Below are 22,513 nucleotides of genomic sequence, written 5' to 3' on the forward strand. Positions count from 1 at the left end.
ATGTGCTTTGAAGTAGTGTATGAAAACAGCATGCGCAGGGTCAGGAAGAAAGGTCTCTTACAGAACAAGTATTTTAAAAGATGTTGAGGGGCTCCTGGCTCCGTCGATTAAGTGTCTGACTTCAGCTCAGGTCATGACCTCGCGGTTTGTGAGTTTGAGCCCCGCATCAGGCTCTCTGCTGTCAGTGCGGAGCCTGCTTTGGATCATTTATCTCCCCCTCTCTGCCCCTCCCCAATGCACTCACTCTCTCTCAAAAGTAAATAAACATTTTAAAAATTGTGAAAAATAAAAATAAAAAATAAAAGATTTTACTCTCTGCTGAAAATATTTTTTCAGTAATTTTCTGTGGTATTAGCACATCTCACAGTGCTGAAACAGAACCTAATTCTCTCCAAAGAGTGGGAAAGCGAAGTCCAGGGTCCCCAGGGTATCTGTGACTCCACCTTTCTTCCTCTTCTTTTTTTTTTTTAAGTTTATTTAGATATTTTGAGAGATAGTGCAAGTGGGGGAGGGGCAGAGAGAGAATGAGAGAGAAAGAGAATCCCAAGCAGGCTTGGCACTGTCCATGCAGAGTCCGATGCAGGGCTCGAACTCACGAATCACGAAATCATGGTATGAGCTGCAGTCGAACGCTTAACTGACTCAGCCACCCAGGCACCCCCACCTTTATTTTAAAGGTGATACGTTGAAAACGTAATGGCAATCGCTATAAACGAATTCAAAACTTAAGACCAAAAGACAAAAAACAAAAAAACAAATATTTACAATATTATACATAACAAATTATTATCACTAATATAAAAAGGGCTCTAAAAAATGAGTAGGAAAGACAATTCAAATTTTTAAATGGGCACAAAAGAATCTAAGTCTAGGATATAAATAAGAAATTCACAGAGGAGATACAAATTGGCAGTCATCAGGATGGTGATTAAGATCCAAGGCTTGGAATTGTAAAATTCAGGGCTCTCGTCCTGGCTCTGTCTGTGTAACTGTAAGCCAGGTTCCAGGCTCTTTAATGTGTGCAAACCTCAATTTCCTCTATCTTTAAAATGGGAGATTATAGGGGTGCCTGGGTGGCTCCGTCGGTTAAGTGTCCGACTTCAGCTCAGGTCATGATCTCACGGTCCAGGAGTTCGAGCCCCGCATTGGGCTCTGTGTGGACAGCTCAGAGCCTGGAGCCTGCTTTGGATTCTGTGTCTCCCTCTCTCTCTGACCCTCCCCCGTTCATGCTCTGTCTCTCTCTGTCTCAAAAATAAATAAACCTTGGGGTGCCTGGGTGGCTCAGTCGGTTAAGCATCCGACTTCGGCTCAGGTCATGATCTCGCGGTCCATGAGTTCGAGCCCCGCATCGGGCTCTGTGCTGACAGCTCAGAGCCTGGAGCCTGGTTCAGATTCTGTGTCTCCCTCTTTCTCTGACCCTCCCCTGTTCATGCTCTCTCTCTCTCTCTGTCTCAAAAATAAATAAATGTTAAAAAAATTTTTTTAAATAAATAAACCTTAAACAAAAATTAAAAAAAAATAAAAATAAAAAAATAAAATGGGAGATTATAATAGTTCCTACGCCAGAGGGTTATTGTGAGGATTAAGTCAGATAATGCTCCCTGCCTTCTGTGGCTTCTACTTACATCCAGGGTGGGCATGGCCTCTTTACCACAGGGCAGAGGTAAAAGTCCAGATTCCACTTCTCTGACATCACCCTAGTGGTAAGGGGAGGGGCACCCCCTCAGAGAATGTAAGAGCCCAGGTTTCTTGTGATTTAAAAAAAAAAAATGTCTTTAAGAATGTCAAAGGTTTTTAGTTGTACCTAGTTAGGAGAGAGAAGTGTGTCTATTCCATCTTTCTAAAGCGAAGTCACGGCTATTTTTCTAAATGAGGTAGAAGCCTATGTACTGATAGAGAAACATTTCGCATATGTATCATTACACGGACAAAGCAAGTTGCAGAATAGTATGCGTGCTGCGGCTCCACTTTTATTCATGGAAAGCTGTGTTTGTGTGGATATGTGGGCAGGTTGCCTCTGAGGAGCAGGACTAGGGAGGCAGTGCCATGGGATGAAAGAAGGCTTTTATCTTCTACTTTCTACACTTAGGTAGTATGCAACTTAAAGAGAAACGTGTCAGTTTAGAGCTTTACCGTGTATATATATATATATTTGTTTGCATTTGCATAGAAAAACCTAGAACAAGGGCCTTACCAGACTAGAGGGGACAGGATAGGGAAGGATTCTTTTGTTTTTTTTACTTACCATTTCTATGCCATGTAAACATTTGAAAAATACATTCAAAAATATATCACTGGGGGGCGCCTGGGTGGCGCAGTCGGTTAAGCGTCCGACTTCAGCCAGGTCACGATCTCGCGGTCCGTGAGTTCGAGCCCCGCGTCGGGCTCTGGGCTGATGGCTCAGAGCCTGGAGCCTGTTTCCGATCTGTGTCTCCCTCTCTCTCTGCCCCTCCCCCGTTCATGCTCTGTATCTCTCTGTCCCAAAAATAAATAAACGTTGAAAAAAAAAAATTAAAAAAAAAAAATATATCACTGATACATTCATTAGCACAAGTCACTAAAGTGAAGACACTTTAACGGCATCAATTAATCTTTCTCATGTTAATGTGGGAAAATGTATTTTCTACAGTTCAAAGTTAAGAAAAAAGCTTGGGGCACCTGGGTGGCTCGTTCAGTGAAGCGTCTGACTTTGTGATCTCACGGTTTGTGGGTTTGAGCTCTGCGTCAGGCTTTGCTGGATCCTGCTTCAGATTCTGTGCCTCCCCCTCTCTCTGCCTCTCCCTCACTCATGCTCTTTCTCTCTCTCTGTCTCTCTCAAAAATAAGTAAACTATTTTTTAAATTTGAAAACAAACTTTATTTACTGAGATAATACTTCATAGAGGAATCAACAACTTTCATTCTCGTTTAGCAATGAGACAAATAAAATGTCTGTGAATTTATCTGCCCTCAAAAAATATTTCATCATGAACTTCAGTGTTTTAAAATGGAAACACGTGGTTTACTATTCTTTTGTAGAACGTATGAACTCTTCTTGAATGGTGGCACCCCTTATGAAAAAGGTGTTGAAGTGGACCCTTCGGTATCCAGAAAAGGTACAGCTCTTAGGCGTCGCTTTCTCTCCTTTCCTTGCAAAGTAAACAGAAGATGATCTGCAAGGGGGGCTATATTCTAATAAGCGTAGCATTCTTCACTTGAGTTCACGTTTTTAAGAATAAGTCATTTGATACTAAGATCCTAATCATTTTCCTAAGTGCTAATTTTCTTGGTGGCACATATGAGACTCTAATGTAGGAAATGAGAAAGCATGAGGACCCTTCGTTAATTCAATGCCTTCTCATTGAACACTGGACTGATGCTGGTGACCGCCACAGAATTCATAGAAGAGGCTAATTCGGAGGTTGCCTATCGCTAGGTTGAAAGACACAGATATTTCAAATTGTGGTCGTAACATGCCACGTCACCTTCCAAAAATATCGAGCATTTTTTAAATATATTCATTGACCAGGCACCATGCTCGATGATGGTAAAATGGAGAGTAGGACAGATAGGGCCCTTGCCTCGTGGAGCTCAGCTCCTGACAGATTTGAAACTCCCCGTTTGCTTCTTAGACGTCTCTGTCCTTGTTTCACGGCTCGGACCACACGGCATTGCCGCTGCCCTGACAGTGCCACAGCCCCACCTTCTTGGCACAGGAAGGGGTTTGAGACCTGGGACGCAGTAGGTTCTACCTAGAGACAGTCATGCTTTTTCACTTCCCTTTTTCCCTTTGTAATCTGACAACGACGATGCTGTCCAAGCCCCCGATGGAGTGGCAGCTACAGACACCAGTCAGGTGCCGTTAGGGAGGTCGGTAGGCTTCAATGCCATGCTTTCTCTCTTCATCGGCTCAGTTAGGGTATGTGAGGGACTCCTGCTCTTCGTACAATTATTATTTATTACCCAAAATTTTTGTTTTAGTATAAAAGGTACTTTGTTTTATTATACTTACTGTCCCAAGCACTTAAAGTTTTGACATTTATTTTCTATTTTTTTTTAAAGCACATGGGAATGTTTTCCATCAGATGATGATGATGAGAAGGCAGCCTCAACTCCTAGTAAAACTGAGATCTTCGAACAGAAGATCAAGAAACTTACTAAGGTTGGTCCCCACTTACCTGGCCAGTAACTTGAGGTCCTTCAGAGTTTCTAGACCGTCTTGCTTTCAGCTTCTCCTCCTTCCTGGTCATCTTTCGTTGGTTATTTTTTCCCTCATTAATTTGTCTGCCAAGATCAGTAGGGAAATAGAATGGTAATAAATTCAAATCATCTCACTTTTTGTTTACTAGTAGCTCAAGTGAGACATTTGGTCAGAAATAGTATAGAAACTTGGCTAAATGGGGCTTGCCATCCTTGATCTTATCATCAGGGAACTTTTTTTTATGTCAGGTTAGCTGAGGTATGATTTATATGCCATAAAATTTGCCTTTTTTGGTTTCCAGTTCTTTGAATCTTGACCAGTGTATACTCTCATGTAACTACCACCACAACCAAGGTGGAGAATATTCCCATCTCTCTGAACAGCTCTCTCCTTTGTGGTCAGCTCCCTAGCCTCAGCCTCAGGCATCCACTCATCTGTTTTTTTTTTCCCAGGAGTTTTGCCTTTTCCAGAATGTCATACAAATGGAGTCATACAGTGTGTAACCTTCTGAGTCTGGCTTCCTTCACCCAGCATAGTGCATTTGAGGGTGTCATCCATATTATTAGAAGTTTGTATCAGAGGTTTGTTTTTTTGTTCTAAATAGTGTATTCCATTTGATAGATATACCGCAATGCATTTATCCAATCACTAATTGATAGATATCTGGGTTGTTTCTAAGTTTGGGCATTTATGAATAAAGCTGCTCTAAATATTTGCAGATGAGGCTTTTGTGTGTGGACATAAACTATTTCTCAGCGGTATGAATACCTAGGTGCAGGATTCCTGGGTGTCTTTTTAATTTTACAAGAAACTTCCAAACTCTTCCAAAATAACTATAGCATTTTACACTCTCTGCAGCAATGTACAAAAGTTCCAATTACTCATATTCTTGGTATTAATCAATTTTTTTCATTTTGGCCATTTTAATAAGTAATGGGATCTCATAGTGGTTTTAATTTGCATTTTCTTTAGGTAGGCATTTTAAATTTGTTTTATTTTTTAGTTAATTTTCTTTCATTGATTTATAGAGCCCTTTTTAGATTTTTTTTTTTATTCCAGTAATTAACTTACAGTGTTATATTACTTTCAGGTATACAATATAGTGATTCAGCACTTCCATACATTAATTACTCAGTGCTCATCACAAGTGTACTCTCAATCCTTTTCACTTATTTCAGGGAGCTTTTATACTAGTAGGTTCCCAGATCTATCATCTTCTAACTCAGTAACCTCTTGGACAAGTCATTTAACCATCTCTCTCAGGATCCCCATATCTACATCTTTTCAATGGGCATAATAGTATCAACTCCATAAAGCTATAATGAGGTTTAATGAAAAAAAAGTAAATAAAACAGATTGTTTTTATCATATATGGCACATAGTAAAACACAGTAAATGTTAACTATAATTATTTACTGTTATTATCTTACAGATAGGTAAATGCAAATATAATGCCAGGTACATGGTACTGTGTTATAAAATTTGTTCAAATGAAGATGTGCTATGTAGCTGGTAAGATCAGAGGGGGGGTTGAAATAGGCTTTGAAGGACTGGAGAGGTGCACACGTGAAGATATGCAGCAGTGGAGAAAGGGAACTTAACACAGAGGGCACAGGGTACACAAGAGGGCTGGAAGCGAACAGCAAGGCCTGGGAAGAGAAGCTGGTAAAGTTGACCTGCCCCACCATGACTTGCCTCTTACTTGCTGATTATCAAGAAACAGAGTAATAGATGAAAAGTTGGCATAGCCTTCTGAATTGTTGTTTTCTCATTCTGGATCATGCCCTTAGTTTAAATATTCCGTGTTCTTATATCTGATACTGAAATGTGTTTAAATTTTTTTTTAACGTTTATTCATTTTTGAGACAGAGAGAGACAGAGCATGAACGGGGGAGGATCAGAGAGAGAGGGAGACACAGAATCTGAAACAGGCTCCAGGCTCTGAATTGTCAGCACAGAGCCCGATGCGGGGCTCGAACCCACAGACTGCGAGATCATGATCTGGGCCGAAGTCGGACGCTTAACCGACTGAGCCACCCAGGCGCCCCTGAAATGTATTTTATAATTCTACTATTAACAGTTAAATCTTTCAATAACCATTAATAATGTGTTCATGGACATTATTCATTTTCTTGATTTTTTTCCCCCCTGGATGTTTATGGAGCCTGTAGATTCCCTTTTTTGGCCAATCTTTCCTTGGAAAATTGCTATTTTTCAAGATTAAAAAAAAAAAAAAGCACAGTAGCAGTCTTTGTAAAAGAAAAGCCAAAATCCTGTTTGGCTTCATTCTTCCTGCTTCTTCAGCCTTCCTCTTCTCATCTCGTTGGTAAGCCTCCAACAGTCCCCAAGCACTCCCAAGCATATCTTTCAATTACAGCTCTTAATAGTGTTGCTTTGGCCCCAAATACGGGTTCCAAGATACTTTTTACAATCTAGAGATCAGATCTGACTGGGCGGTGCGGAGGTCAGGTAAGCAGGCCCATGCTTCCAAAGCAATGAGCGTTCTTCATTTGCTGGTTCTCAAAGAAGGGTCCTGAGTCCTTGCCCTCCAGGCCCCAGGAACTAAGATGCTTGTTTGATTTCAGCACCCAGTAGGAGCTTAAAACATGTTTGCTAAAGAATTTCAAAGTAGAAATCTTCCTGCTAGTATAAAAGTGTACTTCTCGGGAGCTCTGCTCTGCCTCCCGCTATTCCCAGCCTCCCCCACCCTTGACTGCGTGTGAGCTCTTCTCTTCTCCCAGAGCTCAAGAGAGGGACCTGAGCACCGTCTTGAATTGCCACTCCACTAGGCATGATCCGGAAATAAGTGTGCCCCGTAGTGTCAAGTGTGGGCTGGTGCAGCCTAGGCTCAGCTGATTCTCATAGAGACTGGGCCATGGGCACAGAGAATCCAGAGGTCCCCACCAGGCTGTGTGTAAGCTGTGCTGGGGGTCTGTGGTGAGAGACTGGGAACCAGCATAGGAGCTTTGGGGCATTTCTGCTCTGAGCCTGCACAGAGGTGGAGACTGAGGCGGGACTGATCCATCTCAGTCCCCTTTCCTCCCCTGACCGCCATCTTCAGTGGATGGGAGAGGAAGCAAGTAACGGTGCCAACAGCCCTCCTCCTCTCCTTCAAAAGTACATTCCACCTCTGTCCCCACCCTCCGGTGCTTAAAGAACTCCACCTTTGTTTAGCCAGACTCCCCTGCTGAAAGGAGAAAAGACAGAAGCTTTTAACGGTATGCCTAGGGACATACTACAGAGCACACAGACCCAAGGTTGGGAAGCCCAGTGAGAGTTTGCCTTCCTGCCCAGTTTTACCCAGTGCCCTTGCGAGTCGGCTTCCTACTGCCCTCTCACCAGCCAGCAAGCAGTCTTACGTGTGTGTACCTTTGGATGTCAGCAGAAATGCAAATTAATCAATGTAGACGCATCTCTTTTACCAAAGAGCACCAGAATCCTGCCCATGGGACTCCTTTTGTGGGGACGGTTGTAATCATCGTGACCCTCTCGGCATGAGATGAAAGAGGGAGCAAATAGATCCTTCAGTTTCACCAAGTCTCACCATTCTAATTTTGGAGCTGTTTTTCGATGGACTTTAACCTGATGTGATTTGGCCAAAGGCAAAGGCCCCGATGAGGGAAAGCCCTGAATTTAGACCCAGACCCCCAGTGCGTGAGTTCAGAATGCCAAGAAATACCCGTCTGTGGAAGTAGGCTGGGTGCATGTGTATAAATTTGCTGGAAATTTGTCTGTCTTTGCCTTTTTTTTTTTTTATTTTTTTTTTCAACGTTTATTTATTTTTGGGACAGAGAGAGACAGAGCATGAACGGGGGAGGGGCAGAGAGAGGGAGACACAGAATCGGAAACAGGCTCCAGGCTCCGAGCCATCAGCCCAGAGCCTGACGCGGGGCTCGAACTCACGGACCGCGAGATCGTGACCTGGCTGAAGTCGGACGCTTAACCGACTGCGCCACCCAGGCGCCCCTGTCTTTGCCTTTTTGATGTATCCCATCTTTTTTTCTCCTTTACTCCCATTGTATTGTTTCTAAAAATAAATGAGATAATAGTGCTACTAGCCTGGGCCCCATTATTACATTCATCGCCCTTCTGCCATCAGAGTTTGCTGGCGGATGGGTGAGATGAGAAAGAAGTACGTTTTTACTTCTATAGCTTAGCCAACCTTAGTAGCTCAGAGCTTCCTGCTTGTCTTGGGTTTGGGAAAAGCAGAGGATTTTCCTAAAGAGGACTAATAAAGTGCAGCAGTACTGCCTCATGTTGTGGGGAGGTGCCAGAAGGAAAGGAGTGCCCACACTGTGGGAGGAACGGAGGCCTCTACAGCAGGCTGGAAGTGATGCCAGCTAGACAGAGCAGGCGGCTCCGTGAGAGGAGCAGGAAAAATGGAAGGAAGGTTCCACCCCTTCCTCTAGCAAAATCAATGGCTGTTCTTCGGCATGAGACATGGTTTGGGCACGCAGCTGAGACACTGCCCAGATGGGCCACAGACCAGAGGGCAGGATGTGGAACAACCCTTAGGAATCACAGCCGAACACTGAGAAGGCATGTGGTGCCTTTGTGGCCAGTCTTTGCAATCCAGGTCAGACATAAGACGAGAATTGTAGCAGGGTCGGAAAGCAACAGTTTCTATAGACCAAATGCTGTATGTGAATGTAAGAGAACCTGTCTTACATTTTTGCATGTTTCTAGAAATGCAGGGGTTAGGAAGTGGTCAAGGATATTTGTTAAATTCCATGCAGCTACCCCTGGGGAATCCGTTGCTCCAGCACCACCATAAGGGTTACATTCATTCTGTTCTCTTCCGACAGGCCGGAAGCCTGAGTGTTACCTCTGGGATTGATGGCCCTTCCTTCTAAAAGACTTACTCTAGAAACTAAAAGAACTAATTTACAAAAGTTGAAATCTCTTTTTTGACTTTGGGTGGTTCTTCTTAGCCCAAAAATATTTTCCTCCTTGAGAGAGGACATTGTTTGCAAGGTTTTCAAGATTTCCTATGCGGTCATTCTTTATGCTTAGTGACAGAGTTCGTGTATTTCTAAAAATAACATTTGAACACGTATATTTAGAATGGCTCAAAACATTTTCTTGAATATCTTCTAAGGTTAGCTTTGTACTCAGTATATTCCCAGTGAGCATTTAGTGTATGTCATGCATCAGGATTATAAAGTACTCACTTGTCGTGTTTCCAGATTATTATTTTGAAATAATATTGAAATTTTGTTTCTATTTTTTTAAGTATTTTCTTCTTTTTGGTGCTATTGTATATGGAATTGGTTTTACTTTTCTTTTCAAACTGTTCACTGTTAGTGTGTGGAAACATGACTAATTGATGTATGCTGAATTTATATCCAATAACTTTGCTGAATCTGTTTATTCAAACAGTGTTTTGTGGAATCTTTAAGGTTTTCTACATATAAGACCATGTTGCCTGTGAACAGAGATAATTTGACTTCTTCCTTTCCAATTTGGATAACTTTTATTCCTTTTTCTTGCCGGGGGCTCTAGCTAGGACTTCCACTATTGTATTGAATAAAAGTGGTGAAAGCAGGCATCCTTGTCTTGTTCCTGATCTTAGAGAAAAAGTTCTTGGTCTTTCACCATTGAATATGATGTTAACTGTGGGATTTTCGTATATGGCCTTTATTATGTGGAAGTAGTTTTCTTCTATTCCTAGAATCGTTGAGTGTTTTTATTACGAAAAGGTATTGAATTTTGTCAAATTCTTTTTCAGCATCAAATGAGAAGATCATATGGGTTTTTCCTTCATTCTGTTAATGTGTAGTGTATTACATTGACTGACTTTTTAATGTTGACCCACCCTTGCATCCCAGGAATAAACCCCACTTGTTCGTAGTGTATAAACCTTTCAGCATGCTGTTGAATCCTGTTCGCTAGTTTTTTGTTGAGGATTTTCGCATCAATATTTATCAGGGATTTTCGTCTCTAGTTTTCTCATGTATCTTTGGCTTTGGTATCTGAATAACACTGGCTTCAGATCATGCGTGTGGAAGTATTCCTTCCTTTTCAATTTTTTGGAAGACTTTGAAAAGGATAGGTATTGATTTTTTAACTATTTGATAAAATTTACCAGTGAAGCCATCTGGTCCTGGGGGGTCTTTGATTATTGATTCAGTCTCAGATTTTCTATTTATTCCTCATTCAGCCCTGGTAGGCTTTGTGTTTCTAGGAATTTGTCCATTTCATCTAGATTATCCAACTTGTGGATATACAGTTATTCATAGTACTGTCTTATAATCCTTTTTTTATTTTTATAAAATCAGTAGTAAGATCTCTTTTCATTTCTGATTTTGTGACTTGAGTCTTTTCTTTTTTTCTTAGTCCTCTAGCTAAAGGTTTGTCAATTTTGTTGATCTTTGCAAAGAACCAACTCTTGCTTCATTGACTTTTGTTATTTTCTCTTTTCTTTGTTGTTCATCCCTGCTCTAATCTTTATTATTTCTTTTCTGTTGCTACCTTTGGGTTTGATTTATTTCTCTTTTCTAATTCTTTAAGGTTTAAAGGTAGGTGGTTGATTTAAGATCTTTCTTCTTAATTAATGGAAGCATTTATAGCTGTATATTTTCCCTCTTAGCTTAGCACTCTTTCCACTGCATCCCATGAGTTTGGGTATGATGTGCTTTCATTTTATTTGTCTCAAGATATTTTCTAACTTTCCTTGTGAGTTCTTCTTTGAGCCAGTGATTGCTTAAGAGTGTGATGGTTAATCTCCACATATTTGCGAATTTTCTAGTTTTCCTTCTGCTATTTCTAGTTTCATTCCATTGTGATAAAAAAAAAAAGGTGCTTTATATGATTTCAGTCTTTTAAATTATTAAGATTCATAAGTACCCTAACATAAGATCTGTCCTGGAGAATGTCCCATGTACTCTTGAGAAAAATATGTACTCTGTATTACTGAGCAGAGGATTCTATATGTGTCTTCATTACAGTTGGTCTACAGTGTTAAGTCTTCTATTTTTGTATTGATCCTTTGGTTGTTTTATTCTTTATTGAAAGTGGTGTATTAAAGTCTCCTACTGTGGTTATAGATCGATTTCTGTCTTCAATTTTGTTGATGTTTGCTTTGTATGTTTAGGAGCTCTAATGTTTGTTGCATATGTTTATAATTGTTATATCTTCTTGATGCATTGACCCTTTTATCATTCTTTAATATCCTTCTTTGTCTCTTTTAAGTTTTTTCGGCTTAAAGTCTATTTTTTCTGATATTAATATAACCACCCCTGCTCTCCTTTGTTAACTATTTGCATGGAGTATCTTTGTCTATCCTTTTCACTTTCAACCTCTGAGCATCCCTAGATCTAGAGTGAGTCTCGTATAGATAGAATATAGTTAGATCCTGTTTTTCTATTCGTTCTGCCAATCTGTGTCTTTTTATTAGGGAGTTTAATCCATTTATATTTAAAGTAATCACTGATAGGGAAGGACTTAGTATTGCCATTTTGTTATTTGTTTTTGTTTTTTTTACATCCTCTGGGGGTGTGGGGGTTGTCCCTCATTTTCTCCTTTAAGACCTTCCTTTGTGTTTGATTGATTTTTTTTATAGTGACACATTTTGATTACCTTTTCATTTCCTTTGTGTATATTCTATAGATTTTTTTTCTTTGTGGTTACCATGAAGATTACATATTACATGTTTAAGTTATAACAATCTATTTAAAAATTTTTTTTTTCAACGTTTTTTATTTATTTTTTTGGGGACAGAGAGAAACAGAGCATGAACGGGGGAGGGGCAGAGAGAGAGGGAGACACAGCATCGGAAACAGGCTCCAGGCTCCGAGCCATCAGCCCAGAGCCTGACGCGGGGCTCGAACTCACAGACCGCGAGATCGTGACCTGGCTGAAGTCGGACGCTTAACCGACTGCGCCACCCAGGCGCCCCATATTTTAAACTGACACGAACGTAACATCAATATTTAAATTTTCTTCTGTTTTTGAGCCCTTACTATGGACGAGGCATTGCATTAAGCACATCACATTGTCTCATGTTGATTCTTTGAGTAATCGGAAATGGAGGTATTACTATCTGAATTCTACAAGTGAGGAAACCAAAACACAAGGAGAATAATTAATTAACCCAAAGTCACATAGCTAGGAAGAGGCAAAGTCAGAATTCAGTCCAGATCTGTCACACCCTCCCACATTCCACCCAGCAACATGAACAGTTTGAGCTCATGTTTCCTTTTCATTCATCACATCAGCAGGGGTGGCCACATGGCTTTGTCAAAACTTGTAGCTGACTAGTCCCTTTCTTCCCAAAACACATAATTTATGACTTTTCTTTTTTATTTAACATTTAACCTGGGCATATGTGCTAAAATGGAAATACGAGAGTGGCAAGACCGAGTTCAGGCTTGAAAGTGTAACATTAGTTTTCTGAAGTTTACCGTGGGCAACTTATAGTGGAAATTTTCTTGAAAATTGTTAACATCTTTTTTCCAATAATGAAGCAAATCTTAGAACTGTCCATTAAAGTAGTAAATACATATTTTAAAAACACCATAAGTTGGATGGTAGGGGTTTATTTAATGAATACTTGTTTTTCTTCTTTAACAGTTTACTGCCAGAAACATTAATTGGAAGTATGTGTTCCATTCATTTGTTGATATTTTATCGCCAAATTCTTGGAGATGTACTCCTGAAAGACAGGATGAGCATGCAAAGTGCTGGTAAGAGGTCTTTGCAATTTCCTTATGTACTTTGAGTAAATGTGACCTATGCTTTGAGTAAATGTGACCTATGCCAACTTTTATCTTCTGCTTCTGAAGGTGCATTCAGAATAAAATGTTTAGAATAGCATCTATGTCAATAAATTACTTCACATGCAAAGCATTGTTCTCCATTGTGCACCTGTGTGTACCCTATGTTAGTTCAGTATATATTCTGTTCTTTACAATATGCATATTTCACATTACAAATTCTGGAGATTTGATGTGCTTGCTTCGACAGCACATATACAAATTCTGGAGATTTGAGATACTAAAACTCAGATACAATCACATTTCCCCTCAATGTTTTGAATAATCTGTTTTTACCACATGTTTGATATGTGCATCATCTTTTTGGGAAGAGACTGAAATCACCCAGAATAACTGGTTCTTAATGCTCAATGTTTAAATATCAACAGACTAGTTAAAATTGAATATAGGAAAGAGGTATTCAGATGTTCTATTATTTATTCTTGTATCTTCTTTGTAAGCTTGAAACTTTTTCCCAGTAAAATGTTAAAAAATAATTTTAAAAAATCAATGACTTGTCACATACAATTGAACTTATAAAGAGATATACATGTTATAAGAATTACCTCTAAAAAAAGAGTTTAATTTTAATGAGTAGTCTTTGAACTCAGTAAATCAGTAAGCAGATATGTATTGAGTGGCCTCCTCTATGTCAGGCACTGTGCTGAGCCCAGTGATGGATGAGACAGGCACGAGCATCCGTCCCCTGGTGGACTGACGGACTTCAAACGCAAAATTACATGAATCATCCTTTTCAACCTTCTAAAATAAGTTTCTAAAGGAAGAAAGCCAGGGTGCCTGGGTGGCTCAGTTGGTTTAGCATCTGACTATTGATTTCAGCTCAGGTCACGATCCCAGGGTCGCGGAATTGAGCCGCGCGTTGGGCTCCATGGTGAAAGTGGAGCTTGCTTTGGATTCTTTCTCTCTTTCCCTCTGCCCCCCTCCCCCCTACTCACACTCTCTCTCTAAAATAAAAAATAAAGGAAGGAGGAAAGCCAACAAGAGCATACACTGGGAAGACCTGAGGGAAGTCTTTGGGTGAGTAATATTCAAGATAAGACCTGAGAGAGGAGTTAGAGGTGTGGGGCAGGTTGCATGTCTGGGCAGAGGGGCCAGCGTGTCTAAAGACCTGAGGCAAGACAATGCAGGTGTGTTGGAGGGATCGCAGTTGAAAGCCAGTGTGGCTGGAGTGGAGTGAGCAAGACGAAGGACCCTATGATAGCTTAGTTCTCATGGACAGGTGGAGTTCATGGTTAGACAGGAGGCCTTTCCCAGAGACTTAGCTCCTGGATAGGTAGATAGAAATGGAACTCAAAGTTAGGGAAGTCCCGCCATTTCTCAAGGAATAATTATAACTCCAGGGAAGGACAATTTAAGCTTTCTTGTCATCACTTGACTGTGAGTTTATTTCGATGACTTTAGCAAAACTTCTTGAATGATCTGACTTTTAGAGAGGATTGATATGACTTCTAAGAGAGGATAAAGCTCATTAGCTTTTCTGTTGGGAAGGAGGTTAGTCAGAACCGTTGTCATCATTTGAATCTGACCATCAGAGTAAAGCTAATAAGACCCAGAGGGAGGATTTCCCTTTACTGAGGACACAAGATTGTAGAATACATTGCCCAGGCCATTTCAAGAATGGCCTGGTGGACTGGAGTCAGGCCTAAGCAGCCTGATGCTTATTGGTTCCTGCTCAGCCTTCCAAGAGCAGGGTGCGTCCTAATTGGTTCCTTTTTTTTCCCCCAGGATAGTTAACATACAGTGTTATATTGTTTCAGGTATATGGTATTGAGAGAGACAGAGACAGAGTGCGAGTGGGTTAGGGACAGAGAGAGAGGGAGACACAGAATCCGAAGCAGGCTCCAGGCTTCAAGCTGTCAGCACAGAACCTGATGCAAGGCTCAAACTCATGGACCACAAGATCATGACCTGATCTGAAGTCAGACACTTAACCGATTGAGCCACCCAGACGCCCCAGGGATTCAACAATTCGTTACAATACGTTACAATACGTTACTCAGTGCTCATCACATAAGTGTATTCTTAATCCCCTTCACCTATTTCACTCATACCCCCACCCATCTTTCCTCTGGTAATCATCCATTTGTTATCTATAGTTAAGAGTCTATTGGGGCGCCTGGGTGGCGCAGTCGGTTAAGCGTCCGACTTCAGCCAGGTCACGATCTCGCGGTCCGGGAGTTCGAGCCCCGCGTCAGGCTCTGGGCTGATGGCTCAGAGCCTGGAGCCTGTTTCCGATTCTGTGTCTCCCTCTCTCTCTGCCCCTCCCCCGTTCATGCTCTGTCTCTCTCTGTCCCAAAAATAAATAAACGTTGAAAAAAAAAAAAATTAAAAAAAAAAAAAAGAGTCTATTTCTTGGTGGTTTTTTTTTTTTTTGTCTGTTTTGTTTCTTAAATTCCACATACGAATGAAATCATATGGTATTTGTCTTTCTCTCACTGATTTCACTTAGCATTATACCCTTAGGTCCATCCATGTTGTTGCAAATGGCAAGATTTCATTCTTTTTTATGGCTGAATAATATTCATATATACATATATGTATATATGTATATCTCTTCATTCACCTACCGATGGACAGTGGGCAGCTTTCATAATTTGACTGTTGTGGATAATGCTATAATAAACGTGGGGGCACATATCTTTCCAAATTGGTGTTTTTGGATTCTTTGGGTGAGTACTCACTAGTGTAATTGCTGGATCGTATGACAATTCCATTTTTAGTTTTTTGAAGAAATTCCACACTGTTTTCCACAGTGTCTGAACCAGTTTACATTCCCACCAACGATGCATGAGGGTTCCATTTTCTCCACGTCCTCCCCAGTACTTGTTGTTTCTTGTGTATTTGATTTTAGCCATTCTGACAGGTGTGAGGTGGTATCTTATTGTAGTTTTGATTTGCATTGCCCTGATGATTAGTTATATTGAACATCTCTTCATGTATCTGTTGGTCATTTGTATGTCCTCTATGGAGAAATGTCTGTTTGTCTTCCCATCATTGAGTTGGATTATTTGGTTTTTTGGTGTTGAGTTGTATAAATTCCCTAACTGGTTTCCTTTCACCGTGCCACAGTTATATCATAAGAAGGAAAGAGAGGTTGGAAAAACAGCATAGAAAGAAGAACAAAATTTTCTGGTCTTCTTCTGTGCAAAGCCACTTCTGCCCTAAAAGCTCTGTCTACTTGGTACAAGACTCATTTCAGAACTCCCTGGCGTATGGATATAGCAGCAGATGGAGATTGAGTAGACAGCTCTGAGACCTCCTAGAGGTTAAAGTGTGCAGAATATGTTATCAACAAAGCATGTGGCACAATCATTTTCCTCTGAATGAATGTTTTTATGTCTATGGCAGCCAAATACATTGGATGAAACTTATGTAAAATCTCTTCTGTTCTTTCATATTTCAGACCTAATTAGTAACCCAGTGTTGGCCACCTTCCCCAAGCTCTTGGAGCAGCCTGACATGATGGACGCACTCAGGGTGGGTAGCACGAATCATGACGGAAACCCGATGGGTTCTAGAAGCAGTAAAACACACCATGTCAGTGAGTTCTGACCCCTGCTCTAGGGGTTTTTGTCCTACTTGGACAATGTCTCTCGATCCCTGTCCATTTGTCTAGCTAACCTGGTCTCATCCTTCCTCAGTATGAATGCTGCTTCCCCAGGGCTGCCTTCCCTGTCCCAGCGAGCAGGTGGAGCACCTGCTGTATACACTATTGCACTCTCTTGCCTGTTGTTTGCTCTTGACCTAAGATGGCCACTGATCATGTCCTGAGAGCAAAAACCCGAAATGATTTGTTAGATAAACTCTTCTGAGTTTTCAGAAGAGAATCAAGGCATGCATATCATTTTTATTTCAACATCTACTGCCTGCTATGTGAAATAGCAACCGGGTATGAGTTTGAACCACATGAAATCTCGAATTTTCAGCTGTTTTTTGGCTTTCAAAAATGGCAGTTTCATAAGGTTTAATTTAACATATCAGAGATAACAAATATTAGGAGTCCCTTATGCCTACAAAGCAGTACTCAGATAACCCGGAAAGTGCCACTGACCATGTATAACCCAGTCCTTGAAGATTTAAAGAGGGCAGCAAAGAAGGACCAGGAATCTGTTCCAGAAGAGGTCCTTGGTGAGATAGACCTAATACCTGGAGCCAAGGTGGATTTTGCCATAAAGGGATAGAGAATATATTCTGTTTGTGATCCAGTTTGGCATGTAAAACGTGTCTGCCGATGGGCAAGGTTGGTCTGAGTCTCACACTGCCAGTGAAGAGCGTGTGTGGTAGGCAGCAGGTAATGCGTACAGGTTCTGCTGTAGGACAGCTCCTGACACGGCAGGGTGGAAAAGTACACGTGCGAGAGAGAGGTGAGCTATGCTGGGAGGTGATTCCTGTCCAAAAGGATAGAGGTCGTAAGGGCCTGACAGAGAAATGGAAGGAGGAAGCAGTCACCTCCAGAGATTTTTTTAGACTTGGAAGCTGATCTCATATGATGGTTTGTCTGGCTTTGGGGTGTCCACAGTAACAATGAAGTTTTCAGCAAAAAGACTTAAGAAAGTATTCATGGCCTGTGATTATCCGTAACTTCAGACAAGTTCATTTGGCACTATCATTAGATAATGCAGAATTTCTCTTTTTTCCCCCCACAAAGTCATCAGTGTCATACTATTTGTTCATTATACAGAACACAGGGACATTGACTCATTCAACAAATATTTTATGAGAGCTCACTGCAGCTGAGGCACTGTGCAAGGTGCTGGCATACTTCTCTAGGTGTGTAACAGTCACAGAATCCGGGCATTGGAGTTAGGATGGAACCTTAGGGCTGATCTAGTCTAAATTCTGTGTTCCCTGATGAGCAGATAGCTCAGAGAAGTGCACTCAGGTCAGCCTTGGGTGTGTCCAGACAGGCCACGGGCTTCAAGGAAAGGCATGTAGATAAGGTCGTTCGTACACATTGTTAAATGGGAAAAAAAAAAAAATTTGAGTCGTAGTAAGTGTATTTAAATATATATATTTACATGTATATATCTGCCTGTAAAAATATCTGCAAGAATAGACTCTAGAAAAGGAAAATGATTACCTTTGGATCATGAGTTAAATAATAAAAATAAAAAAGAGTGGTTTATTCTTACGCTCTTGAGCCTTGTCTCCATGGCACACCATACGACTCAGAATCAGCCAGGCTGTGCGGTGGTAGCTGACCCAGGTTTGTTTCTCACTCATGGTACCTAGCCAGCACGGAGCAGTGGAAGACCCCGCTCCGTAGTCACCCAAGGGTGCAGGCTGTCGGAGGCTCCAGTTTCTTACAGCATCGTCTGGAACAAGCAGCTTTCTGTGTTGCCGGTTGCACCTGCAGGAGAAGAGAGAATAGAGGATTGTCCTTGGCCTTTCCACCACCTTTGCCCTGAAGAGGCACGGGCCATCTCTGCTCATGTTTCATTGGCCAGCACCAATCACTCGGTGGTTAATGGCCCCACTTAACTTCAAGGGAGCTGGGAGATGGAGTCTTCTCCTTGCTCCAGAAGGAAGAAGTGGACCTTGGTATACAGTCGTGACCCTCCACACACCCCCGTTTGCTGTTTGCCACTGACTTACTGTGAGTGAACCACCCTACTGCTTGCTGATGGCTCAGTGAAAACTGAGGGAGGACCTTGACACAACTAACAAACAACAAGCACATTTTTCCAGACAATAAGTCGAAAGCTGCTAAGTGGTAGTCATGTGAAACCAGATACCTTTTAAGGTTCACATTATGAAGTGTGTGAGCCTCCTAGGGTCACCTTCTCTAAGTTTAGTTTGCTGTTGGTGTTTTAATAATAATGAGAACACCTGGCCTGTTTAGTAAAGCACCCTGGCTCTCTAAGGGTCCTCTTCAAACTCTCCAGGACCCACAGGTGCAGCATCGATGGGGTGGTGGACCACAATCTCATAAGGTGGTTCTTTCGTGGTAATAACTGGCCATTCATGGTAACAGGTCATGGTAAATATGACCATCCCAAGACCTGGCTCATTAGGGGCACAGCTTGTCGTCTCTTGGTAGGAAACTTCTCTTTCATTTCATGGAGAATCTCGTTCTTGGTCCCATATGTCATATCCATACCCCAGGGCCTCCCTACTGATAAAAGGGCTGATGCTTTCATGGAATCCATGAAATCGGGCACCAGCAGGAGAATACCTACAAACAGACACAGAACAGTGGCTGGGAATAAGCAGTCACGAGAATGGGCACATCCCTCTTGCTCACTGTTTGCCCGGAACTAGCACTGAGAAAGTCTTCAGTTCATATGTCTGTGGGACCAATTGAACTCTGGGTTTTTTACTTCTTTAAGGAAGCTTGTGTGATGCTTTGTGGACAGATTGGAGTATTTACTTGCAAAGCTGTACCTCATTTTTATCTCCCTCTGATCCCCGTCATCGTCATGGCAGACAGAATTGCCGAGAAGAATGGTATTTGGCAGGGCTTTCTATTTCCATTACTGTCTGAACTTAAAACCTTTGTAGTATGTTATTGTTCAAGTGCTGTGTTTATGCATTTTGCAAGGATGTGTTAGTATTTCACTGATTGCATTCTTAAATTAGTTTCGACTTGTGAGAACCATGGTGTTTCTGAGGTATCTTTCACCGCCTGGTCAGTCTGGCTCTGGGTCATTAGCAGTAGGTGCCTACGGATTCACTTCTTACACGTGTAGGGTCCGTACAGCGTTTTTAACCCTGTCCATACGATTAATTACCATGAAGTTGTAGAAGTGGGGCAAAGGCTTGTGAATACTCAGATTAATATGATATTTTGATTTGCTTTTTAGAGTTCGTGGGCTGAGAAAGAAAGCACATTAAAGAGATCAGAGAAGGTAATGCCATTTTCCACGCTGAACTGAACATTTGCAGTGCTCACTGCTTGCTTACACATGCTAATAATGCCCGTCTTAGCCAGAGAAGCCAGAGTCATAATCCCTCTTAACCAGTTAAACTGTGTCATCCTGGTTGCAAAGACATGTTCCAAGAAGGGTTTGGGTGAGCAATTCCTGATGTGAAAAGAAACACTCGATCAAAACAATCATTTCAGACCGGTGAGTGTGTTATTTGAGGAGAAGTTTCTGAACAAAGTTGCCAGTTGGCTATCAGATTCCTCTTATTTAAAAAAATTCCTCCAGCTCTCAAAGTTTATATCACGTAAGGAGAAGGGAAAAGAAGATTGGCCTAAGCTGTATAATACATTTAAAAACTGCACGGCTCATGCTTATATTACCATAGAGGCTTGGTGATTACCAAATAAAACTTGTATTTATCAGTGAGTAATGGCTTCACTGCTCTAATCCAAGGTTGACAAACTTTTTCTGTAAAGAGCCACATAGTAAATATTTTTGGCTTTTCAGGCTGTAAGGTCTCTGTTACAATACCCAACTCTGCTATTGTAGCACAAAGGCAGCTACAGACTACTGTAAACATCTGAGTGGGGCTGGGTTTCTATAAAACTTTATTTAGAAACAGAGGTAGTGGGCTGCATTTGGCTCATGGTCCATGGTTTCTGTACTTCAAGTCTAAAGAGTTAACTATCTGCAAGGAACATGGGAGAACAAAGTAAAAATCTTAAAAATTTTTCAAAACATAAACTGTGTTTTATACAATATATATGTGTAATATACATCATACATACAGTATATGTATGTATGTATGTATACATACACTGTATATGCGTGTGTGTGTGTGTGTGTGTATATATATATATATATATATATATATATATAAACGGTATTGCATCCTTATTTGAGCAAAGACCATCTGACCAGTACCATCTACACTTGACCTCTGCTGAAACTGGCAGATTTAATGCTTTTCTGGGACAGCAGTAGACAAGGTGCTGGGCCTCAGGCCTGTAGAAATTGCCCTCACACATGGTTGCTTTGAGAACAGTATCTATGGGCAGATCTGCTGTGTATAGTATCTCCCCCTTCCGACTGCTGTGCTTCCCGAGAGCCCCACCCCAGCCTGCCAGTGTCAGGGTTGACTGGTTATGACTGCAGTACTCTTGTTATCTGGGGAGAGTCTGCACATTCTTCCTCCTTGGGTCTCCTTTCTCTGGATTTCATGCTGCCCTTCTTTTATAACAACTTAACTCTGTCTCTGATATGCTATAATCTAATTAAGTGGATACAGCTACCTTCACGTTGTGTTTTAGTTGTGTTTACCCGGAACCACACCCTTACCACCAGAATTAGATTTCAGCACCCCAGTGCCCTTGATGGCATGTGTGGGGCACCCTCAGTGGGGCTTAGGAGACACCCTGGTCTCAAAGAGTCACCCACAGACTCTCAGGGAGAACAGCTTATCTCTCCTCCACGGTGAGTCTTGCTTGCTTCCATTTCAGAAAGTGCTGTTTCCTGACTGAGTAGCTGGTTCAGAGCCAATTACTTGCAGGCACAAATGGCACCCTACCATCCCACCCCTTAGATGGATTTTAGTCTACAGAGTTCATAGAATGTAACACTTAAAAAGTAATGATGTAGATCCACTCACAGTTATTTCTGATGGTGGTGTTTTCCCAGAGAGACAAAGAGTTCCTGAAGGCCATGTTTCTCCTGGTGTATCACAACTGCATGGTACCTCTTCTGCACTCCACACTCCTGCCCCCATACAGGTGGGCAGAAGAGGAGACAGAGGCTGCCCGGTGGAAGGTTATCACCGACTTCCTGAAGCAAAACCAGGATGGTGAGGGTGGTCTGCAAGCTCTGCTTTCGCCACATGGAGTCCACGAACCTTTTGACATTTCAGAGCAGACCTATGACTTCTTGGGTGAGTTAAGAAAGAACACAGCCTGACAGTGGTGGCCCTTGACCCTCAGCTTCCCACTGAATCGATGGACCCTCCTCGATGGATCCTCCTGAATAAAAGGACAGAACCAAAAGTGACCATTCCATTGTAACTTAGGCTCTATTCTTTTTTGTACGACCACATTCTATAAAAAAAAAATACTTAACCTGAAAATTTGAATATGTGTGAATACAATAAAATACATTTCATAAAGAAATAACGTTATCGAAATTTAGAGAAATTTGTTTTCAAGAACCAAGTAACTTAAATTTAAGTTGACTATATCAATAAAAGCTAAGCTAAGTTTACTATATCAATAAAAGTTGACTATATCTATAAAAGCAAGATTTTATCAAAAGCTAAATTTATGATCATTCAAGAAAGTGAAAATAGAAATAAACTATTGGGACTACATCAAAATAAAAGGCTTCTGCACAGCAAAGGAAGCAACAAAACTAAAAGACAGCCTACTGAATGGGAGAAGATATTTGCAAATGATATCCAATAAAGGCTTAGTATCCTAAACATATAAAGGACTGATGCAACTCAATACCCCCAAAATAAATAATCCAATTTGAAAATGGGCAGAAGACATGAACAGACATTTCTCCAAAGAGGACACACAGATGGCCAACAGACACTTGAAAAGATGCTCAGCATCACTGATCATAAGGGAAATACAAATCAAAACTGTGATGAAATATCACCTCACATCTGTCAGAATGGCTAAAATCAAAAACACAAGAAACAAC

The 22,513-nt window shown here is 41.2% G+C and overlaps 1 protein-coding gene across 1 annotated transcript in view; it reads left to right on the plus strand.

Moving 5' to 3' along the window:
- Positions 1–21,941, plus strand: part of NPHP1 (nephrocystin 1) — a 60,147-nt gene extending 38,206 nt beyond the window's left edge. Inside the window, 6 exon segments of the mRNA XM_047068961.1 lie at positions 3,018–3,094; positions 4,041–4,140; positions 12,751–12,863; positions 16,357–16,430; positions 19,757–19,801; positions 21,497–21,941. Coding sequence (XP_046924917.1) covers positions 3,018–3,094; positions 4,041–4,140; positions 12,751–12,863; positions 16,357–16,430; positions 19,757–19,801; positions 21,497–21,769 — 682 coding nt within the window. The 3' untranslated portion in view covers positions 21,770–21,941.
- Positions 21,942–22,513: the final 572 nt, after the last annotated feature.

Source organism: Lynx rufus, unplaced genomic scaffold (genome assembly GCF_022079265.1).
Source record: "Lynx rufus isolate CCGP_SWC_20201006 ecotype Redwood Valley unplaced genomic scaffold, mLynRuf1.p SCAF_8, whole genome shotgun sequence".
Classification (NCBI taxonomy): Eukaryota; Metazoa; Chordata; class Mammalia; order Carnivora; family Felidae; genus Lynx; species Lynx rufus.